This window comes from Notechis scutatus, chromosome 2 (assembly GCF_049901735.1).
Source record: "Notechis scutatus isolate UNSWTSFEM ecotype Mainland chromosome 2, rNotScu1.2, whole genome shotgun sequence".
Lineage (NCBI taxonomy): Eukaryota > Metazoa > Chordata > Lepidosauria > Squamata > Elapidae > Notechis > Notechis scutatus.
The window spans coordinates 239,065,593-239,088,503 of record NC_142010.1 but is presented as its reverse complement, the minus strand read 5'-3'; the positions used below and the strand labels follow the sequence as shown (position 1 = coordinate 239,088,503).

The 22,911-nt window shown below is 35.1% G+C and overlaps 1 protein-coding gene across 3 annotated transcripts in view; it reads left to right on the top strand.

The window, feature by feature from the left end:
- The window catches only part of IPO11 (importin 11), a 63,465-nt gene extending 57,311 nt beyond the window's left edge, over positions 1-6,154 (top strand). For all 3 annotated transcript variants that reach the window (XM_087958372.1, XM_087958371.1, XM_087958370.1), the window contains 3 exons: positions 20-115; positions 457-541; positions 5,065-6,154. In XM_087958372.1, the coding sequence (XP_087814498.1) occupies positions 20-115; positions 457-541; positions 5,065-5,229 (346 nt within the window). In that variant the 3' untranslated portion in view covers positions 5,230-6,154. The remainder of the gene's footprint in view (positions 1-19; positions 116-456; positions 542-5,064) is intronic.
- Positions 6,155-22,911: the final 16,757 nt, after the last annotated feature.

The following is a 22,911-nucleotide window of genomic DNA, read 5'->3' as shown; positions in this document are numbered from 1 at the left end:
ATTTCCATGTCTTTTCTAGTATTGTCCAAGATAAATTTTGTGGTATCATAAATATTTCAGTTGAAGGGTTGCATGATGTTATGACTGAAGATATAGAAACAAGATCATTCAAAGAGTAAGTAGAACATTACTTTGCATGTGCATACTGAAGTGAAGCTACCAGATAAATAACTCATTGTCACTAGAGGGAGTAGGTGCATTTTGATATTCTTATATGGAAATATTATAAATGTGATTATATACTAACTGTTCTTAGATTGGATCATAAAGATAGATAATATTTTAAATGCATTTTCAAGATTTTCATTTCAAGTTTTTATTATTGTTCACTTTGCACAATACTCTTTATGCATACTTCTGTAGAAGTCTTTAGCATTGAACAACATATATTTATACAATTCCTTAAAAAATCCTTCTTAGGATGATTGAAAGTCTAATATATTTGCATTTTTTTAGTTGCATGTTGATGTCTAGTTTTGAAGAACCAAAAGTGATAGAAGAAGAAGAGCCACCCACAGAACAGGACAAAAGAAAAAAGATGGTATAGTCAAATTCTTAATTATATTAATTAATCTTCAGCAATTTGTAAATTAACTTTTTCTTCTCCCAGTTGTATAATTATTCTCAGAGGAACCGATGATAAAACATTGGAACCCCCCCCAGGACATTGGCTGTTTGAGATGGGAAAGATAATAAATGAGACAAAATAATAATTGCACATGAAGAACCAATAAGAAAAATAATTATTCAGAGAAAAATAAACTGTGGTTCAAAATTCAAAATCAAGTCAGTTTATATTTCTGGCTTGCCATTGCCTTGAGATCTGAGAGAAGTGACTGACCCAAGTGGTCTTGTGGCTAAAATGATATTAGAACTCAGAGTCTTCTGGTTTCTCTTAATCGCTACACTAAATTGACTTTTACACCTGTAGTTGTGTTGTGATAAAAGAGTGAAAAGAAAATAAAAATAGAAAAATTCTATCCATCCCCAACCAGAAGCATATCTAAATAGACTAATAATACGCTGTTTCTGGTTCATCTCATTTTGACAGTTCGAATGAGAAACAAGGTCATGCTATCATTTCGTCTGAGAATGCTGGCTACTTAGTACTTTTTGATAAGAAATATAAAGAAATGTGCAAAATATTTCAAGTTTGAAGCTTTCCAAACAGTCCCCTTTCATTCTGACCACAGAATGGCTGATTTTCAATAGCAAAACACATTAGGAGGTCAAAATGGAACAGTTTGGGGTCAGAATATTTTAGTCTTAAAATATTTTGTACATACCTATAGATGTATGTCTGAGCATTCCAAATTCCTGAGACTTAAAATTACTATAAGCCCTTCTGTTCAGCCATAAAGTCTTACTTTTGCAGAAAAGTGTATATGGAGGAATAATCATCAGTTGGAATCCATTGAATATAAGGCTAAGCAATCTGGTGATTTCCAGATGTTTTGGACTATTTTTACCATGTCGCAGACTTACAAGTCTTAGTCAGTGTCAAGGTGTTTGAGAAATGCCATCGGAATCGTCTGTGGAACACCATTTTATATTAGTACCAAAAAGTACTAAGTAGCCCTGTTTTTTTCTACTTCTGTCTCCATGACAAAAAATCTTCATGTGAAGCCCATAAAGAAGGTTTTTCTCCCCTAATTATTCAAAATGCTACTTAAAGCATTCTTCATAGGACCTTATAAAAATCTGTGATAATGCAATACTTGCCTCGGCTTACGCTCTAAAAATCATTAGACAGTAAAACATGTGTGATGGTAAAGGGAAGATAAAAGCAAGCTCAGCACAGATATTGAAAATTCGATAATAACCAGCTGGGTTGGAAGCAGTTCAACAGATTAATGAAGAGGTAGTTGCTGGGTGCCAGTTGAGACAGGGCCAAGATAGTTCTTGCAGAGACAGTTGTATTACTTTCTTCTCAGTTTATAAATTGTATAAGTCAGGTATCCAATGTATTTCTTTCTTAGCATCATTAAAAATGAGTGATTTTAGCTAAATCAGATCTTTAATTTGGGACATTTTATATCTACCAGTATTTTTTTTTAAAAAAATCGATATTAGCTTCTAATAAAATATTAGATATTCTATAAAAAGTGATGGCTATCTAGAAATATTTTAGAGAAGCTGATAATTACAAAATAGCTGACAGTGAATAAATTAATCTGACGGAAAAAGTGGCTTCTTATTGTTGCCTAAGGAGATTTGATGCTATTAATAATTTGACAGTTAAACTGTACATAATGTGTTATCCCTTTATATGTCTTTGTTCAAATAACAATACTATGGCAGGCATACAGCACTGAATTGTTAAAGTAATTTGCAGGGAGAAAAGTGGAGAATTTAGCAAGCTGTACAGTAATTCTTCAATGCTCTTCAAGAATTATATTATCACAGAGTTGACTCTTACACCGTACTAGTATAAATGGAAGATATTAACAATATTCATTGAGCAAGATGAACATAATTCATTTTTTTCATCCATAAAGGTTCATGGAAGAAAAGTTCAAAGGCTGCTTAATTTCATATTTCAATATGCCAATACTAATTTGAAAATATGAGAGTATAACCAATATATCTGAAGGCACTGATTTAAGTGGAAATGTAGAGTGAGGTAAAAAGCCAGAAATTGAAAACATTCTTTGAATAGTAAAGTTCTAACATATGAAATTAAAAGCAACTGTACTTTTCTCCTAAGGGTTTTTCTTGTTATAATACAATTTTACATTATATAGTTTCATTTAAATATATATTATTATTCTCATTGGCAATATAGTGATGTCACTTATGTATTACTCAGTGCTCTTTTTAGTCTCAGACAAATATAGAATACTGTTCACCTCATTAATACATTTTGGTTTTCAATTCTGCTGCAAATCTTGAGACTAGACACTAGATTTAAGTAATTATGAATCACTGTTAATGTCCAAACTGGTATATATGAAGTTTTTGACCTGAACTCTAACTTAAAGGCTGTTTATTTGTTTTGGAGCCTTCAAGACAGTGTTAATTCCTAATGACTACTTGAACAAGTCCTGCAACTTTCTTGTAAAATTTCAGACGTGGTTTGCCATTGTCTCCTTCCTAGGCCTAAAGGACTGATTGACCCAAGCTCATGCAGCTGGTTTTGTGCCTAAGGCCGGATTAGAAATTGTGGCCTCCTGGTTTCTAGCCTGATTCCTAGCAGTCTTACCGAAAGGATCAGGAAAGAAACATGACCAAATGAACTAATTATACCTTATTGTAAGGCCACATTAACATCTTGCATGTGTGAAAGTCCCTCTTTCTTTTTTACAACCTGAGAAATTAGAAAGGATCTCTTCTAAGCCTCTTTCTCCTATTTAACTGTGGACTATGTTGGCTCTTACCCAAACATTCTCTACGTAGCCTGTCTCTCAAATCATTCCCATATATTATTATTATTACAGTGCCTTAACCACTTGAGACTGCAAATTATTTTTTTCTTCTATTGGAATTATGTTGTGCTGTTGTGCCAATACTAAATTTAGGAAATGGAAATGGAGGAGGGATGTCTTTTCAAAGAAGACTTTTCTTTCATTATTTTAAGCTCAAGAATTGGATATATATATACATGTAGTCCTTGACTTACAATCAGTTACTTAGCAGTTGTTCAGAGTTACAATGGAGTTCCCTGTGGGTACTTATGACCAGATTCCGAAGTTGCAATGACTGGGTCCTCCTGGCTGCATATTAGGAGTTCAGCAACTGGTCCACATTCATGTCACGTGGCCACATTTTATAACATTTTGCCAAAAACCAACATTTACTTCCAGTTCTGAACAAAACTGCCCCATGGTGACCATCTAACAGTCACATGTTCACTTAATGACTGCCGCAAAAAAGTTGTAAAATCAGATTAGTCATCTGACTAATTTGTTTTATGACCATCACAACTTAACAACTGTAATGGACAGGCTAAGGTGAGGGCTATGGATACTTAACCACTTTATAGAGATTCTTTATGTAGGTGTAAATTGCTGCCTTTCATTTTGTTTGTATCATCCTGAGCTGTATATTATTTTATTTTATTTTTTGTAAAATATATACTTTTTGTTAAAGATGCAACTTTAAAACTCAACAATAGGACTTATAATATTATTATCAGGGACTCTGTCTATTTTTAAATTTTAATTTCAATTCTTTGTTCATACTGCAAATTTCACCATAAATTTCCCAGAAAAAAATTGCAGTAGAATATGGAGGTGAGGTATTTCCTGGTTTTGTTTTTTGCTTTTGGTTAAAGACTACTTTCTCATAATTGTGGAGCAATTTTTTATGTTTTTGCTCAATTCTCATAGAAAATTGGATACATAGCTGACGTCTTGATGTTATTAGCAAATAAGTTGCCTACTTATATGTTGTCAAAAAAGAGTAATTACAGAGTGTTTTGACAAATATTTATGAAGATCCAAATTTAGAAATATAGTAAGTTAAATTGTCATTCATCATATCACTATAGAGAAGGTTGATAAGCTGCATACAAAATTTTTCAGTTTGCTATCTAGATATACTTGTTCATGGGCTAAATAAAAATGTCATTTTCCTCCCTTACAGTTTTGTTGTGTTTTTAAATCAGATTAAGAATGGCTAACTCTTTGAGGACTGCTGCCTCAAAGGGCACAAGATTTCTGTAATTTATTATTTTAATAGCATTACTAAGAAGGAATTTTCTGTAAAATATATAGTATCATAAAGCTTACAGATAATGTTATAAATATTTATCTTTTGTATGTGAGTAAAACATCTCAAATCTGTTAGGCTGTTAACATCTGCCTTGAATAACTAAAGAAAAAAACACAGATATAAAGTTACAATACATAATTATGTTATACAATAGGCACTGAAGGTAAGTGTATTCATTTCAATTGATGAAGTAGCAGAAATTTTCTTTTCAAGGATTCAACTGGTTAGACTATGTTTTCAGTGTAAGCAGGAAACAAAAGCCCTTTTCACTGCCATTAAGATTATAAGACTGATTATTAAAGGTTTGCCTGTTTTGATAAATTATATATTTTTCTTATCTTTATCCTGCAGCTTGCACTAAAGGATCCAGTACACTCTGTGTCACTGCAGCAATTTGTATATGAGAAACTAAAAGCACAGCAGGAATTGCTGGGAGAACAAAGCTTTCAAGCTCTAATGGAAACTGTAGATACAGAAATAGTTGCTCAACTACAAGACTTCTTACAAGGATTCTGAATAAATGGAGGCAAAAATCTCTGTCTTCAACCTATAGGCAAACTGAGCAGCTTTCCATCTCATTACAAAATCAGATTAAATACAGAGTTTCTGTTGGAAATGGCTCAGCTTTTTAAAATTGAAATCCAATTGAGATAATATATACTATTTCTGATAGTTTTACTGTCTACATGCTACATAGTACATGCTATAACCTATAATTGAAAAACTTGCAAAACAGATTCTCTAAAAATAGGTTTTTAATTTACTATTAGTGGAATGATGAAAACTTTGAACTCAGAATCATGAATTCTTCTCAATAATAATATCTACACATATTTTTCTGTAAGGATATTAGCTTGCTTAGGTTGCCTTATTCTATTGCTAACTATTAAAACTGCAATAAAATGTTAAATTTTAAATTACATTTTGCAGTAGGAAAGAATGTCAAACATACATATGCTTCACCAAGCAATTCAACTGTATAAATAGTGGAAAGTATAACTGTGATTTCCTCTATGGGGAGTTGAATACTAGTCTTTTGCACGAAAAGAAGAAATGAAGTAATTCTGCTGTTTTAAAATTATTTTGTTGAACCATTTAAAAGAAATTAATTTGGTTTGGTTTTGTTTAGATCCAAGAATTGTTTTGATCAATGCTTTTTCCTTTGATAACTAATTGAGCTCTGATCTCTTTGCAGGATGGATTTACAATATGATTTGAATAGAATTTTTATTGTATAAAGATGTTCTCTTCAAAGGGTTAAGAATAGTCAACCCTGTACTATTTTTATGTCTTATTGAATTATAGTAGGATAATGCTAAGGCAAAAATATTAAAATTTTCAGAAGAGAACATAAAAATTGCGGGTCAGGGAGGCGGGTTGAAAAAGATTTTTGAGTTGAAATATTGTAAAACAATAAAATAAAAATGAATAAAATATGTAACTTTTCTCTCCATCTGTTCCCTGCCCCATTTCACATTTTTCTCTCATGTCTCCTATTTTAAGGAGAGTGACTTCTTTACATTTTTAGGCAACGCTTCTTATGCCTGTCTAAATGTTGTTGTAGGGACTTTTTAAGAGTACATATGACAAAATATTAATAAGATTGTATAATATAATAATCATATGACAGTTATAAGTAATTGAATATTATTTATTGAAGAAGATCCGTAAGCAGTAGGTTATTAAATATACAAGAAAACAAATTCTAGCATTTGCAAATTATAAAACTAAACATTTCAATTAAATTTTCCAGAAAAAAATATCTTCTGATTCATTCTGTGTTCTTCTCTAAATTCTTAAAGAGCATATCAGTAATTGAGAATCAGTGCTTCATTTAATACACTTGTTGCAGAATAAATAATGCATATTTAAATAGTAAACTTGTCATACACTATTCTGTGTTACAAATCCCATCCCTTTGGCTATGTCTGTAGTATGAAAATATTGCAGTGTGAAATAACTTCAATATTGAGACCATAATGATGTTATGTATTCAAAAATTGATAAAATCCAAAATATTGGTAATATTTGGCACCAGACCTCAATATTATTGCTTCAGATGATACCAATAATCTTTGTATCTAGTACAGACCTAAATATTACTCAATACATGGACTGGATTTTTTTTTAAAAAAAGGATGTCAGAGTTCTGAGTTTATCATGGCATTATCATTCTTTCTTCTAAAGCACATCAACATGGCTTATTTTCTCAGTGTTGATTGGATTGCTCTTTTGTGTTAACTGAATGGTTTCCCTTTTTTACATTCAGATACTGCATATATTGCTAATGTTCAAAGCAGTACTATCCAGTCTCATCCCAGCTTTGATGCTGTGCTAAAAATTGACTGGATTGTATTATCTAATACAGGGGTCCCCAACCGCCGGTCCGCGGACCGGTACCGGGTCCGCGAACAAGCCTTACCGGGCACGCTGGTTGCTGGCGCCGCCATCTTTTTGGTAAAAAAGCAATTTTTCTTCAAAAAGATGGCGGCGCCAGCGCTGGTGAGCTTTTCCGGGTAGAAAGCCATTTCTACCCGAAAAAGCTCACCAGAAGTGCTGGCGCCGCTTTTGATCGAAAATCACTTCCGGTGACGCCACCGGAAGTGATTTTTCGTCAAAAGATGGCGGCGCCCAGCTGACGCCGGAACCGGCCGCGGCGCCCAGCTGATGCCGGAACCGGGCCGCGCGTCGAAAAGGTTGGGGATCCCTGATCTAATACACAAGCAGGGAGCTATAGATAATGTTTCTAAGTTTCTGATATGTAGTCACCTCCCCTTATTGTTATCTTGAAGTGAGCCCATTTTTAAGTGGCGGTCAATGTAGTTCCACAGCCAATCTCCTTTTTCTTTCTTTTAACTAGGGATGTTCACTGCATGATTTTCAGAAGCTGAAGAACATATTTCAATCGTGCATATTAAAAATGCAAATACACTTTGAACCAAAAAAAGCTAAAATAATTCTACTTTACAGAAATACAATTCTGATTTGTGACTGCATAAATGACCACTTCAGATAACTGATTGTAACCCTTTCCAAATGTTAAGGGGAGAAAAGACAGCCAATTTGATGATGATATATCAGTGTTATCTGAAATATCCGTACTGAATAAGGAAGTTATTTAGCATAATCACAGCTTCTAATAACAAAATAATCTATCTAAAAAAGCTTTTGAAACAGAATTTGCCATTAATTCACTGTATGCCTTGGGGTTTTAATACTGTAATATACATCTGAAAGCTAGCGGAAAACACAGATGAGAAGAAAGCCTGCAGTCTGCTAAGAGAACTGTTTGAAGATTGCTACAGATGTACCTGAACATCTCTGATCCTGAAAATGGTGTCAGTGAGAAACTACTATTGAATGTAGGATAGAAACTGGTGCATTCGTTGATCTAGAGACTCTTCAAAATTTTGGATACATTTGAAATTTTGTGGATATAACTTAGGTGCTCTTACAAGATGAGTAGAATGGAAAGAAAGTGGCTGCTATTGGCCTGAAAGCTAATGGGTGAAGTAATTTATTGAAACTCTTATTCCACGCCATATCTACTGTGTGGTTAATGTTCTTCATTAAATTAGAGAAATTCATATGGTTAGATGATAAATACCACAGATTGAAAGCACAGAACTGTGTGTGTTCAAATCAACTCTTGACCAAATAAGTCTTGCTAAATTCACTAGGTGGGTTGAGAACAGTACTTTTAGGTACTATCTTTTCTAATAAACATTATTTTTGCTAAACTCCAGGCACTCATCCTGCAATTAATGCATTCAGTATTTGTGTGTATATGAATATATTTTGTGTTGGCATTTTATTGCTTCCTAGCCATCTTGAATGCTCTAATTGAGTAGAAAGAGAATAATGAACCTGGTCACTGCAAATATGCTTTTTAAGTGAATAATAATAAATATATGAAAATGACAAAATGAGAATAAAAATATCAAAGTCTGAACGGGCAAAACTTTATGAGAGGAGAAAAGAAAAAATAAATCTATTTTACATTTATTCCTTTTTGTTTTTTACACACACTCCTGAAAAGTTTGATTTACTCTTTATGTTCCTACTGATATACACAGCTTTGAATTCCATATGAGCAGAAAGATGCTATCTACAAGCCATAGTCACTCATTTCAACAATCACTGATTCTTACAATATAGAGTGAAATGAGGCTGTTCTGTTTCAGACATGACCCATAGCATGATCTAGGAAGAAGTGAAAAGGGGGGGAAAGCATGCGTGGGTATCAATAGCAGCAGTGATGGCTGTAGAAAACATGGAAGCAAAGCATTACAGAAATCAAAGTGGACTGCTTATATATGCCTTGCTAGAACCGTTCCATTACTGTTGAGACCGTTATAATGCTGTTTTCTTCTTAAGAAGCTATCCCTAGACTCAACAGTTTGGAATTACTGTCTCTTGTTGAAAAAGCAGTATGTATCAGATACAGAGCACTTTCTAGGAAGTGATTTATCTAGACCAATTTTAGTCTAAATTCAAACCCAATCTAAAGCAGAAATGGCATATATCATTCCAGTAGATGGTGTCTCTCCGATCATGGTATCCTCATGGAGTAAATGAAGGGCTTGAGGGTCAGGGCACCATGTTTTCAGAAATTTCAGTTTTAATCTTTCCTAAATATTTTTGAAACTTAGTGTGCAATTCTAGCCTGGTCGTTTAAAATAATACAATATTATGTAGCTGGAAGACACTTCACACATTTAAATCCAACCTCCTGCAGTGATATAAAAGAAATAATTCCATAGAGGTGGCTGTCTCGCCTCCACTAGAATATAAAGAATAAGAACCTATAACTTACTTGGATAATTAATTGCATTGTCAAACACTTCTGTTAGAAAACATTCTAGCATTTGGGAAATTTGTCTTCCTATAATTTAAAGCCATTAGAGCACATAAGAGAAGAAGCTTATGTGACATCCTTTCAAATATTTTGAGAGTGCTCTCATATCCTTTGCCAATCTTTTCTTCTCAGTAGAAAACATTGCCAACACCTTCAATTTGTCATCACAGGACTTATTTCTTTCTTAAAGTGTAGAGCCTAGAACTGGAACAATATGGAAGCAGGAACAGCATGAAAACTGGGATGGACCACTAGAGAATAATGTGGAAAGCCCCTTTCAATGCTATGTTTGTATGTTTTTACCTAGGAGGATTGTTTTTTTCTGTACAAGTTCTGAGACCTTTTCTGTATCAGTCACTATAATTCCTATAGTAAAGGATAGAGGAAAATTTCACTCTGAAAGATTCAGACATGAAAGAATTAATCAGACTTAAACCTATCAAGCTAGATAATGGGCAGAGGCTGAAAAGCCAATCAGCCAATGCCTTTGTCTCTTTGCCTTCAATCATAGGGAAATGGCAGAGAGGCTCCAATTGGGTACAATCCACAGACTCCACCACCAACCTGCAAAAGGATTGGAGAATCCAAAGAAAATAGCCATAAAAATATGTAGGATGCTAATTACACTATAGATTTATAACTAGTGATCTGTTTTGTTCTACCTATAATCTTGGCCAGAAGAGTAGCCTTTGGAAAAAAAAAAACCAGGATTCATTTTCTTCGTTATTTTCAATTCCCATTTATTCCTGTAATCTTAATCCCCTGCTCAAGACTGCTAGAGCAGCCAACTCAATATGTGACTTTGTGGAAGCCCACACCCCATTATGCCTGTCTTAATTACTATTATGATTGCTGACTGTTTCTAAAAGACATTATTTTTTGCTATTCTCTGGCAGCAATACTTCCCCAAAATGTCAGGATGAAAAAAGATTGTAGGTTGAAAGAAGGTGCTGGTGTGATTCTAAGCAAATTATTGTTATATAGTTTCTCAAGCATCTTATTTATTATTGCTTTTAAATGTGTGTGTGTGTGTGTGTGTGTGTGTGTGTGTGTGTGTGTGTAAGGTATTCAGCTTTGTTCGGGTATTTTCCCACGTCATTATAGTTGTGCTTTTAAAGTTGTAGCAACGTTTCGGCAGAATCTCATCTGCCATCATCAGGCTTCTGTATAGTGTTCGTCTGTGAGTCAGACTTTCATTTCTGCTTTAAATTTGGGGCTAGCCTACTGCTGTGCCAGAATGGTTTTTTCTTCATCCTGATTGGTTGGGAGTCTTGGTCTGTGTTTATTGGTCTTGGAATTTGCTGTGTTCTGCTTGATTGGTGTTTCTAATATCTTCTCTCTGTTTTGTGGCTTTTTTTGTGTTGATTGGCTGGCAACATTGCGTTCCTGTATTGGAGGCTTTTAGTGCAGCTTGGCTCCGAGTAAATGGACGGCTATCATTTATTAGGAAGCTAGGTTTCATTTCATATTGTATATCCTAACTTATCTTTTCAAGACAAATATTTATTGGATATTCATTACATACAATTGATATTTAAAAAGGTGAAGGTTTCTTTGTCCTGTTGTATCCAACTCTAGGGCCCAGTGCTCATCTTTGTTTCTTGGCCGGGGAAGTCAGTGTGCCTGGAGACATTTTCTATGGTCAAGTGGCCAGCATGGCTATACACCAAAGGCTCACAGAACCCTGTTACATTCCCACTGAAGTGGTACCTACTTGCATTTACATGCTTTCAAATTGCTAGATGTAGAGTTGTAATTGCAGGAATGTTCCAATCTCGGATGGCAAACCTCAGATAAAGAATGTTTCCAAGCAAATACAACTCAGGCAAACAAAGTCACTAATCTATGGATAAAGGAGGATTAGAGAGGGGAAGTAAACATATGTTAGAGTTTAACTAGAGATAATTAATTGTATGGATTACTGTACTAAACAGTAACGAAAGTTAAGCAGTAACCAAAGTTAACCAATGATTGAGGATAACTAAAAATGTATATAAATGCAAGACTATACTCCAATAAAGATCATCATCATAATTCAGTTGTTCATGATCAAACAACTCGACTGCCTTGTCATTACAACAGCTAGATGGGCAGGAGCTGGGGCAATGAATGGAAGATCACCCCATTGTGTAGCATTCGGGTCTCAAATCCAGGCTGTCAGTTTTTCAGTTAACAACCTCAGCGTCTACAACTGCTAAACCATCAAATTCATTACAATATATTGAACTAAAGATGATTCAAATTGATTTTTATTGCTTTTAAAATAGTTGATATAAAGTGCCAATCTTTTAAATGCAGCTTAGCTGTTGTACTGTACAATATAAAGGAGTCATGAAATGTCCTCCAGATATTTTGGATTAGAATTTCATCTCCCACTTTCAGCATGTACGGTTTGGTTGGGTAGTTGGAATTGGAGTCAATGCATCTCAATGCTGTTATTGTGAAGAATTTGAAAACTGGTGAAAAATAAGAAGTGCTTTAGGTCAAACAATTGTCTACAAAATTGCTCCTTATTAGATCAAGCTTCATTTATAGAAAAAAATATTTTGGCAAAAAATGTATATAAGAATATTTCAACATATTTTCATGCAAGGGTGTGTACAAGGATGTGTGCAAGGATGAATTAATAAGAATTAAGCAAAATGGTACAGGTATAGATTGCTGGAAATAGGCCAATGGTATCAGTGTAAGGTTTTCCTTGTTAAGTCAAGGAAGATAAATCAATAGAGAATCAAATTTCAGGTTTTAATAAAATGAGATTCAGACCTATAACTGGATCATATGCTACATGAAAAATTATTCATAGATTGGAACAAGTGTCTGCCAGAACATGTTGAAGGAAGAAATGAGAGATTGATTTTAGTTCGTTTCTGAAACTATAAAATAAATCTCATCTGCTTCTATCCTGTGATACAGGATCCATTTAATCTGGAATCTGGTGGCAGCTTTTTCAACTAATGACTTTTATGAAAAGGCATATGTTTCTGTGAGTTGCACCAAGATTCATGAAAGAGTGTGCCTTTTAATAAAATGTGTTACTTGAAAAAGATCCTACCAGAGTCCTAATTTTTGCCATTGAAGATTAATACAGTTCTCCTTCTACACATTCACAATTTGGTGGAAAGCAGAATAGATGTCTACTAAACAGTGTTCATAATCACAAAGCAAGAAATAAGTTCAGCTTTTGATTAGGTATCATAATCAACAAAAGTTTATCGGGATAGAATTATGTAGTGGTTGTTTCAGGATAATGAGGCACATTTCTGTTTCCACTCAATTAACTTTCTTTTAATTATGTAGCAATAGTTCCATAATATGCTGTGTTTATATTATTATCAGATAATTTATAGGGAAAAAACTGCTCAATGTCCATTTGCTGGATTTTATTAGAAAATTGGAAGTGGTCGTGTTAGAGAATTAAGATGATGTGCCAGATTGAGATTTTGATTTAATGATGAAGTTAATTAGAGATAAAGCTGATCTACTTGCTTGATAATGATTTGAATGTAACTTTAAACACATTTCCATAAACTAAAATAATCTGAAGGTAAAACATGTATGAAGACATTTGCTTTTTTCTTTCTTTCAACCATCTGAATAGACATGAATGAACTTAAAACTTTTTTTCAGAGAGATATGTGAAATACATAACAGAATAACATAACAGAGTTGGAGGACCTTGGAGGTGTTCTACTCTAATCCCTGGTCAAGCAGGAAACCCTGTACTATTTTAGAAAAATGATTGTTCAACCTCTTCTCAAAAACTTCCAGGGTTGGGGCCCCCCAACAACTTCTGGAGGCAAGTTGTTCCACTGATTAATTGTTCTAACTGTCAGGACATTTCTCCTTAGTTTTAGGTTGCTTCACTTCTTGATTAGTTTCCATCCATTGCTTCTTGTCCTGCCTTCAGTGCTTTGGATAATAGATTGTCCCCCTCTTCTTTGTGGCAGCCTCTTAGATATTGAAACACAGCTATCATATCATTCCTTCTTTTCATTAAACTAAACATACCCAATTTCTGCAATTGTTCTTTGTATGTTTTAGCCTCCATTCTCCTAATTATCTTTGTTGCCCTTCTTTGCGCTCTTTCATATCATCAGACCAAAACTGCATGCAATATTCCAAGTATGATCTCACCAAAGCATTATAACGTGGTATTAACACTTCACGTGATCTTGATCATATCCTTCTGTTAATGCAGCCTAGGGAATGCATTGGGTTTTTTCTTTTTTCTTTTGGCATTTGCAGCACACTACTGGTTCGTATTTAAATAATTGTCAACTGGGATGCCAAGATCCCTCTGACAGTTACTACATAAACAGTCTTTAAACAGTCTTAGAGAAGGATCATCTCCAATTATACAATCTTCGGGGGGAGGATACAAAATTGAAGTTGATTCTGTTGTGATAATTTTAAGAGAAAAAAATATTAATTGATTAAGGGATAAGCTGAAATGCCTAATTTAAAAACATTTGCTGTAGACAATCCAGTTTAAGATTTCGACCATCTTTTCTGTCCTTTGTTCCTCAGGCAATGTCTTGGAGTGCCTTATGACAACATCATTTATAATATTATACTTTTTATGAGAGTCAGTTTAGTGCAGTGGTTAAAGCATCAGGCTAAGAAACTGGGACACCATGACTTCTAGTTCCGCTTTAGGCACAAAGCCAGCTGGGTGACCTTTTGGGTCAATCACTCTCTCTTAGTCCTGGGAAGGAGGCAAAGAAAAAACATTGAAATTTTACCAAGAAAACTACAGGGAATTTTCAAGGCATTTCCCAGGAGTTGAAAGGCACAAGTATACAAATATGAACATGCTGTTTAACCTAATAAATCTAATTAGCTTAAGAAATTAATGCCATATAAAGAGAAACAGAATTAATATAACTCAATGCCACTTTGAATGCAGAACTTTCATTCTAAAATAGCTCACACATTTTTCATTATGTCTGGGCAAGAGGCAATAAATAAAAGCCCAAGAAGCAATGCAAATCTATGCTTAAAATGCTAGAATATTTTTTAATACTTGGCGAAGCACTGCAAGTTTAATAATCATCAGTCTTCAATAGTTTCGTTATAAGACCATAGGTTTATCACTCTCAGTTCCACTCCTGAGATTTCTATATTGTCAGTGCAGAATTCTGAGAGGTTATAAAAGGTTCCCTGTGATTTTCCATCTCTGGACAAAGTTAATCGAGTAATTAATTTGAGTATGTTCCTCAACAATCTATTGCTGAAATGGAAATGATGAAACAGCTGCCATCTGTAGTACAGAAAGTAAGACTGCCAACATTAGTTTTGATAATTAAGCAATTCCTCTTTTGTTGGTGTCACAGGGCAACTGTGTACTTAAATAAACTGCATTCATCATCTTGGTAGGATTAGTGGTTTTTGCTTTCCTGTCATGACCTTTAAGAGAAGAGCAGTTTAGGCCTACTGATACCCTGTCTAATGAATATACTGTATGAAGATGACACTAAATAACTGTTCATCCAGAACCATTGATCTATGTACATACAATATATATAGCTGACAATTTACACGGAATGGTCAGATCAATAGAAAAGAAGCAAGCAAGTCAGTGTTCAAGCATGGGATTCATGGATATCTTCCTTGATGCCTCACTATTTCAATTTTTTTAATTAAAAAGTAATTAGGAAAATTAGAATTAGTAATTAGAAAAGTACCAGTCATCTCCTCTAAACACAAAACTGTTTCTAGGTTTGTAGCTAATTATTTCTTATTAATTTATCACATTTGTACAGCTGCCCATATCACTTAGTGTGATGAAATATAGTCTGGATTCCCAAAAGGCTGCATCCCAGAGGGCAAAGAAGGCAGCAAAGCTTGAAAAATGTGGTCACCAGGAAGATGATTAAAACAGTTCCTAGCTTCTCCCAGATTGTATTTACAGTTATGCAAATAATTGCTTTAGTCTGGCAAGATTCTGTCTATAAGTGAGGATCTATGGCAGTGTGTTTCCTTTCCTTTCCCATCTCTTTTTAAATTGTTGCCAAATTGAAATTTGCATCACAACAGTAAAAGAAAATCATTATATAATCCATGGGGAATAATTATATTCATTTATTTTAAATTCAAACTAGATTAAATCAAGTTTAGCTTTTACCATTGACCTTTTAAATTTTTTGGAGTGTGACTTCATGCATACAACTTGAAAATCAAATGTGGATTTCAACATGAAACTTTCAGTCTAATGTAGCACACCCCACATTAAAGCATGATGTAAACTAGGGGTGTCAAACTCACATCATCATGGTGGCATCATGTGATGTATCGGGACCTTTTCCCCCTTTGCTAAACAGGCATGGCCAGTGCATGACGCATCCATCCCAAGGGCCAGGAGCTTGACAGCCCTGATATAAACCTTTCTGAATCATTTGGCCAACCATAGTGGAACTCTGTATTAAATCTGGCAGTTTTTGAAATTCTCACTCATGTTGCTTATTGTCATTATAGAACTGCATGTGGCTCATCTTTGTTGATTCACTTGTTTTATATTGTAAATTGCCATGAAAAACCTGTTTTCCTTGATTAATGACACTGCCGGGTTCTTACAAGGGCCATCTATCTGATTAGATGATCCATGAAATATTACAATTTAGTGGAAATCCAATTATGAACATTTGGAGATACTTGATACCTGAAGAACAACATTTTCTTTTAGGGATTGGTTCAGATATTGTATTGATTTGAAGAGCCCTTTTCGTGTTCTACCACATTGGAAGTGCAGTTGGCAGGATAAAAAAAAAGCCTTTTCAATTTATAGCAATGTGTTTTCAAGAGAGAAGTAAGAAAGAACAGCCTAACAACCTTGCTATCTATGTGTTAAGTTTTTGCTCTCTTTAATGTCCTTCAGTTAAGTTTACACATTGGCTGACTATGCAACCAACCACAATTATATTCCACCAATAGTAATAAGTGCCTTGGGTGCAATTCCAAAACATCTTAATTTTTTTAATGCTTGCAATAAAACAAATGCTTGCAATGCAAACAAATTCTGTTTATTCTGACTTTTGTAAATTATCTTGAAATAACCTTTATTTTGGTGTCATGATTTCATAAAAATCTCTTCTTTGGTGAGATACGAGTTTGATTGACACAATAAATATGAAATTGTATTGCAGCTGCCACATACCAAAGGAAATTTTGGTGATTGAAACAGGTCAACATTTTCTATTACAATAGGTCTCATACGCTTGAATATTCTAGTAACTTCCACTAACCATCACCTGCATTTTAGAGAAAGCTGAACTCATGTGGAAATAGCCACTTGTTATTAGTGGCTATTAAAAAAAACCCCACATCTATCTTTTTTAAATTATCAAGAGTTTTGTTCAGTTTGTATTTTGTTTTGTGTTTACATGAGAAATATTTTCTGGATTACAATTGATTTCCAAGAGAAGTAAGGTAGCTCCTTCTCTGTTGTTCAGTTATAGATAGGCAGTATTGTTTTATTCAGACAGATTTTTTCAGCTTTAAGTTGAATTTCTTTAGTGAAATGGTTTTAACTGGTGAATGTAGTTCTTTTTGTTTTAATTATTTGTTTCAATTAAAGTTTTTATGTTTTAATCATTTTATAAATGGGGCTATTATTGAAAGATTGGCTAGGAATTTAATAACAAAATGATTTAAAATAGGAAGTGAGACCATTATTGAGTTATTTTATCAGTGATTTTGCTTCAGAAATGGAATCTATTTCTCCACCCCCTCACTCAGTTGTACCACAGTGACATAAACAGTGGCAATTCAAATTTTGGAAGTAGTAGTAGTTGGCTTGCTAAATTTAGGAAAGCAGAAGAGGGGAAGGGAAGATCTAATGCAGGGGTGTCAAATGTCAGGATTCACGTCATCCGAGCAACGTCATGTGATGTATCAGGAAAAAAAACCTTTGCTAAACCGGGTGGGAGTATGGCCAGCACGTGATGCATCCAGCCCACAGGCCGAGAATTTGATAGCCCTGGTCTAATGATAACTTTCTTATTGTGTTATCGTGATATCAGAATGTTATCAGAAATGATACAGTCTCTAAGTCTTATTCAGGTATGCGTATTTTTTTTTCATTTTTTTATTTGATTTCCACAGTTTTCATCTCAATAAACAATTCTGGGTAGTGTACATCATAAAAATAATTACAAAATAAATATATGGTGGCCAAATAAAATTTGTGCCATGAATGTTAATATAGCCATGAAATGGAACCCATAACATACTTGGGACAATTCTAAATAAAATATCACACTTTCTTTCAGTCCTCACAGTTGTACATCAATTCAGGGAAATAGGCGATCTGAACAGAAACCCAAGTATTCAGTGAAATAGGAATTGATAACCCATAGAGCAGAAAACATGTACTGATTCTAAGATATCTTAAGAGCAGGATTTAAAATATTACTTTTCTTTATTGAAGTACTCCTTTTAAAGACAGATAAATTGCAACATTGTGCCTGTTCTAATCTACTGATTTTCATGAATTGCTGTCCCAAAGATTTTTTTTGTTCAGCAAAGTTCTTTTTCTTAATCATGTCTTCTGCAGAGCACCACACAACAGTGTAATGAATGAATACTGGTCAGTATCTCTATTTGTGGAGTACTTGGTGCTCTCTGAGTTTGGTTGTTTGCTTGCAAATATTTCATTACCTGATAAGGTAACATCATCAATGCCTAGTCGAATAATGAAACATCTGTAAGCAAACAACCAAACTTAGGGAGCATCAAGGGCTCCATAGTTCAACCATGAGCCATGTGTCCTCTATTGGAATATCCCTGCTTGTCCAGTTCATGCCAAATTCCTCCATTTTCATTCTAGATAAAACAGGTTTGTGTTTCAAGCGCTGAAGAATGGTGGATTGTTGTCACTGCAGATAGATGTGCCATCTGTCCTGGGAGTTAGGTTCAAATGTGTGCCATTCTACAATCTAAGCTACTGCATTGCTGCTAGTGTTGTCCAACATCAAAGATCACTTGTAGCCAAGCTCCTGTGGTGACCCTGCTCAGAAAGAGAAGAGACAAATCTACAAAGATCCAAGTGTGAGTGATCATAAGTCAGCTATCAATGAGGAAAGGCTTGAGTTGAGTCCAAGAAAAAAGATTAACATGGCACAGCTGGTCAATCTGACCTGAATGATCATACAGTATGTGTATCTTTTGGATAAATGTAGGGTACATACGGTGCAGCCTTGAAAGGGGTATCCATAGGAAGGCTTTTCATTCGGTCCTGAAGACCTGAGGTTAAAAAATTCCTACTGAAAATGGAAATTCTCTACAAGACAGCACAGAAATAATAGATTTGATTGATGTTCAATTAAATTCAAAGGCTTTCATCTTTGTCTAGTGTTTCAGCATGTTACAAATCTTTTTTGCCAATTCATATGTCATGCTGAGAAAACTCTTCTTAGTCACTTTTACTCATGCTATTCTCTTAAGCACCATTTCAATCTTCTCTATTAGAACTCAACATTATGCTCTGTACCACAACTGCCAACAGATAATGGACATGCTTCTGGTTGTGCTTGAAAGGTTCAGTAATTTGCTACCATACTAAACTACTTCATGTTTCAAGATTTAAGATATATGGCTGCTTGGTAGACAGTCCAAACAATATGATAAAATAAAAAAGACAGTATATTCATTGACAGGCATTAATTAAAATACATATTAGAACACATTATTTAATAGGGCTGCATTTGCCTTCAAAAGAAGTACTTTGGAGTATGCAAGAATGCCTATACATCTTTCTCAATTTTTAAGGAAGGTACCTATTTTCCGAAGCTTATCAGCTGCTTTGAAAGCTATCTGTGCACGTGTAGGAGTTGTCATGAATAAAAGACAGCAGAAATAGTTGCACCAGCCTAGAAAAAGATGTGATTCCTTTAATTTTCTTTTCAAGGATTTCCCCAGCCCTAATATTTTGTTCATTCTTTATTCATTTTTAATAGAAGGCTACCTGGTTTTATGCTGTTTATAACTTCGCTGTTTTAAGAACAAATGACATAATATTATCAGAAAGCTAGATCTGATAATGCCCATAATAAATAATATCTGTTATAAACATTGGTGGGATTCAAAAATTTTTGTACTACCGGTTCTGTGGGTGTGGCTTGGTGGGTGTGGCTTGGTGAGCATGGCAGGAGAAGGATACTGTAAAATCTCCATTCCCACCCCACTCCAAGGGAAGGATACTATAAAATCTCCATTTCCTCCCCACCCCACTAACCTACTTTCCAGCTCCATTCTCCTGTGCAGGGCAACAAAAGAAGACCCAGCCAATCAGCTGGGACTCAGGAGGCAGAGAATAGATGGGGGCGGAGCCAGTCAGAGGTGGTATTTGCCGGTTCTCCAAACTACTCAAAATTTCTGCTACCAGTTCTCCAGAACTGGTCAGAACCTGTTGAATACCACCTCTGATTATAAAGCTAGAATGGAACTACAGACTTACCCGAACTGTTATATTAATTAAATACAAATTGCACAACTTCTTGCTTTCCCCTTTTGGGGAAACTGTGAAAACTGAACACAAGACTTCCATGCCATGAAATTAAAGTTGTTTGGTCAATCCATCAGTTTTTGCATTATTGAGCTTTTTATTTTTTATAAAAAGAAAGTGGGATTTATCCTATGGTGTTATTTATCAATGGATGCTATGCCACCAACTGGAGAGAATAATAGATCAATCTACTTCTAGCTATCTCTCAAAACTACTCAAAAAGGTTAGGAGATGTTTTGGAACAGGTGTTAGGAGCATGAGTTGGGGATGATGAATGAAAACATTTGTGAAATTGTGATCAACCTTTTGCAAGCCCTAAAATAAGACCACTAACTTCCATGAGAACTCCTCAGGATGTGGTCCAAAATTGTAAAATGCTGACATTCAGAGCATTCTCTTGCAAAACTTTGTAACGACTTTGAATCTGAATCTTCCAAGATTTAGGAAGATGGGGTCCTTGGCCTGGAAAATGTTTTGTCTCTACATTATGAATAATCAATGAAATATTCCATTTTTAAAACATAATCAATCTTAGATAATATTTGTGGAAGTCTCCAATTATTTAATTGCTATCTTAGAATGATAACCTTACAAAATCATGAATTTAGAAGAAGTTATTGGGAGAAGCAAATCCAACCTCCAGTTTAGTGCAGGAATCCAATTAAACACAACTTCAACAGCTGGCTTTCCAGCTGCCTATTGAATACAATTAGTGAAGGAAGGCCCATTCACTACTTTTTGCAAGTGAGTCCACAATCAGACTGTAAGGAAGCTGAATGTAATATTTAATATTTTAATATTTAAAATGTGACTTCCCATACAGATCCATTATTTTGAGGACAAGCCTTTTATAGTTTAGGCCAGTTTTTTTTAATCATGGCAAGTTTAAGATGTGCGGACTTCAACTCCCAGAATTCCCAGCCAGTGTGGCTAGCTGGGGATTGTGAGAGTTGAAGTCCACATATTTTAAAGCTGCCAAGCAGAGGTGGTATTCAGCAGGTTCTGACCAGTTCTGGAGAACCAGTAGCGGAAATTTTGAGACCTCTGACTGGCCGTGCCCCAATCTATCCTCTGCCTCCCAAGTCCCAGCTGATCAGCTGGGTCTTTTGTTGCCCTGCACAGGAGAATGGAGCTGGAAAGCAGGTTAGTGGGCCGGGGAAAGAATGGAGATTTTGCAATATCCTTCCCCTGGAGTGGGGTGGGAATGGAGATTTTGCAGTATCCTTCTCCTGGAGTGGGGTGGGAATGGAGATTTTGCAGTATCCTTCTCCTGGAGTGGGGTGGGAATGGAGATTTTGCAATATCCTTCCCCTGGAGTGGGGTGGGAATGGAGATTTTGCAGTATCCTTCTCCTGGAGTGGGGTGGGAATGGAGATTTTGCAGTATCCTTCTCCTGGAGTGGGGTGGGAATGGAGATTTTGCAATATCCTTCCCCTGGAGTGGGGTGGGAATGGAGATTTTGCAGTATCCTTCCCCTGCCACGCCCACCAAGCCATGCCCACCAAGCAATGTCGTGCCCACCAAGCCACGCCCACAGAACTGGTAGTAAAAAAAATTGAATCCCACCACTGCTGCCAAGGTTGGGAAACACTCATTTAAAGTTTAGAGCAGCAGTCCCAAACCTCCAGTCCCTGGAGTTTAACCAGTCTGTGGCCTGTTGGGAACCAGGCCATTCAAATGGTGGGTGTGCGTGCAAAACGATCCCCCTCCTCAATCTTGCCACTACCCCATTGCCAGTTCGGACCTCTGTTTTAGACTGTAAGTCTTGACTGTTTAGAGTTTAAATCTTTTAGAGTTTAGACTTTAAAGTGTAAATGTACAAAACAGTTTTTTTATTACCTCTTTCTTTGGCAATATCTCACATTGGATGCCAATAAAACTAGTGACGAGAAAGCTAATAAATGTTGCGCCTTTGTAGGAGAAATTAACTATCTCAAAATGGAAGGAAAGGAGAAAGAACAGATGATAAAGAAAGCATTATTCCCTGAGAACAATCTGTCCAGGAAACTATTTATTGAACATAAGGCTTTTTTGCTGCTGCCTAATAAAGATCCTTGGTATCTTAAAAAAATATCACTCACAGATTATTAAGTTCATAAAACTTCATAGAACTTCTATGATCTTTGTCCTTAATATAATTCTCTTTAACTTGGTTCATGGTTTTTGATCTTAATGCAGGCTATGCTTCTACTGGTACTAGCCAGGCTAATGATGAGCTTAATAGTGGAAAGTAAGATCAATTAGGACTTTCAATGTATGAATATATGCAGCAATATTACCAGAACATTTTCAAATTCTAATTATATGTATCGAGGGTGAGAATATGGATTTTTCTCCGTGGTGCTACTATTTCTTTTAAAATGTGCCAGTTTTGTGCTGTCCTCGCATGTACTTATGTAGAATTTCCAACACAATCCTTTATGTCTATTTAGCAGTATATCTTGCTGAATTCAATGGGGTTCGTTTGCAAATAAATAATAGATTGCAACATTATTAGTGAGATGACATGCATAGGATTACATGTATCTATGATTCAAAATTACTTCTATAATCAATGGATCTTTTTACGCTGATTTCAGTGGTGTCTAAGTGCAACTAATTCATCAGAATTCAAAGCAGTTAGTCATGAGCTGTACAGAATATGGATATATAACATGCACGTAGTACACAAGTATATAGATAATCTTTATTTATGAATCCAAAAGTTTGAATGATGGATGAGCACTATAGTGTAGCTCCTCTGGGAATAATTAAAGGGAAAAAAATAACTTTTGTGTCTCATTGATCGATAAAGATATTTTATATCTCCAGAAATCGATCAAAGTTAAATGTAAAT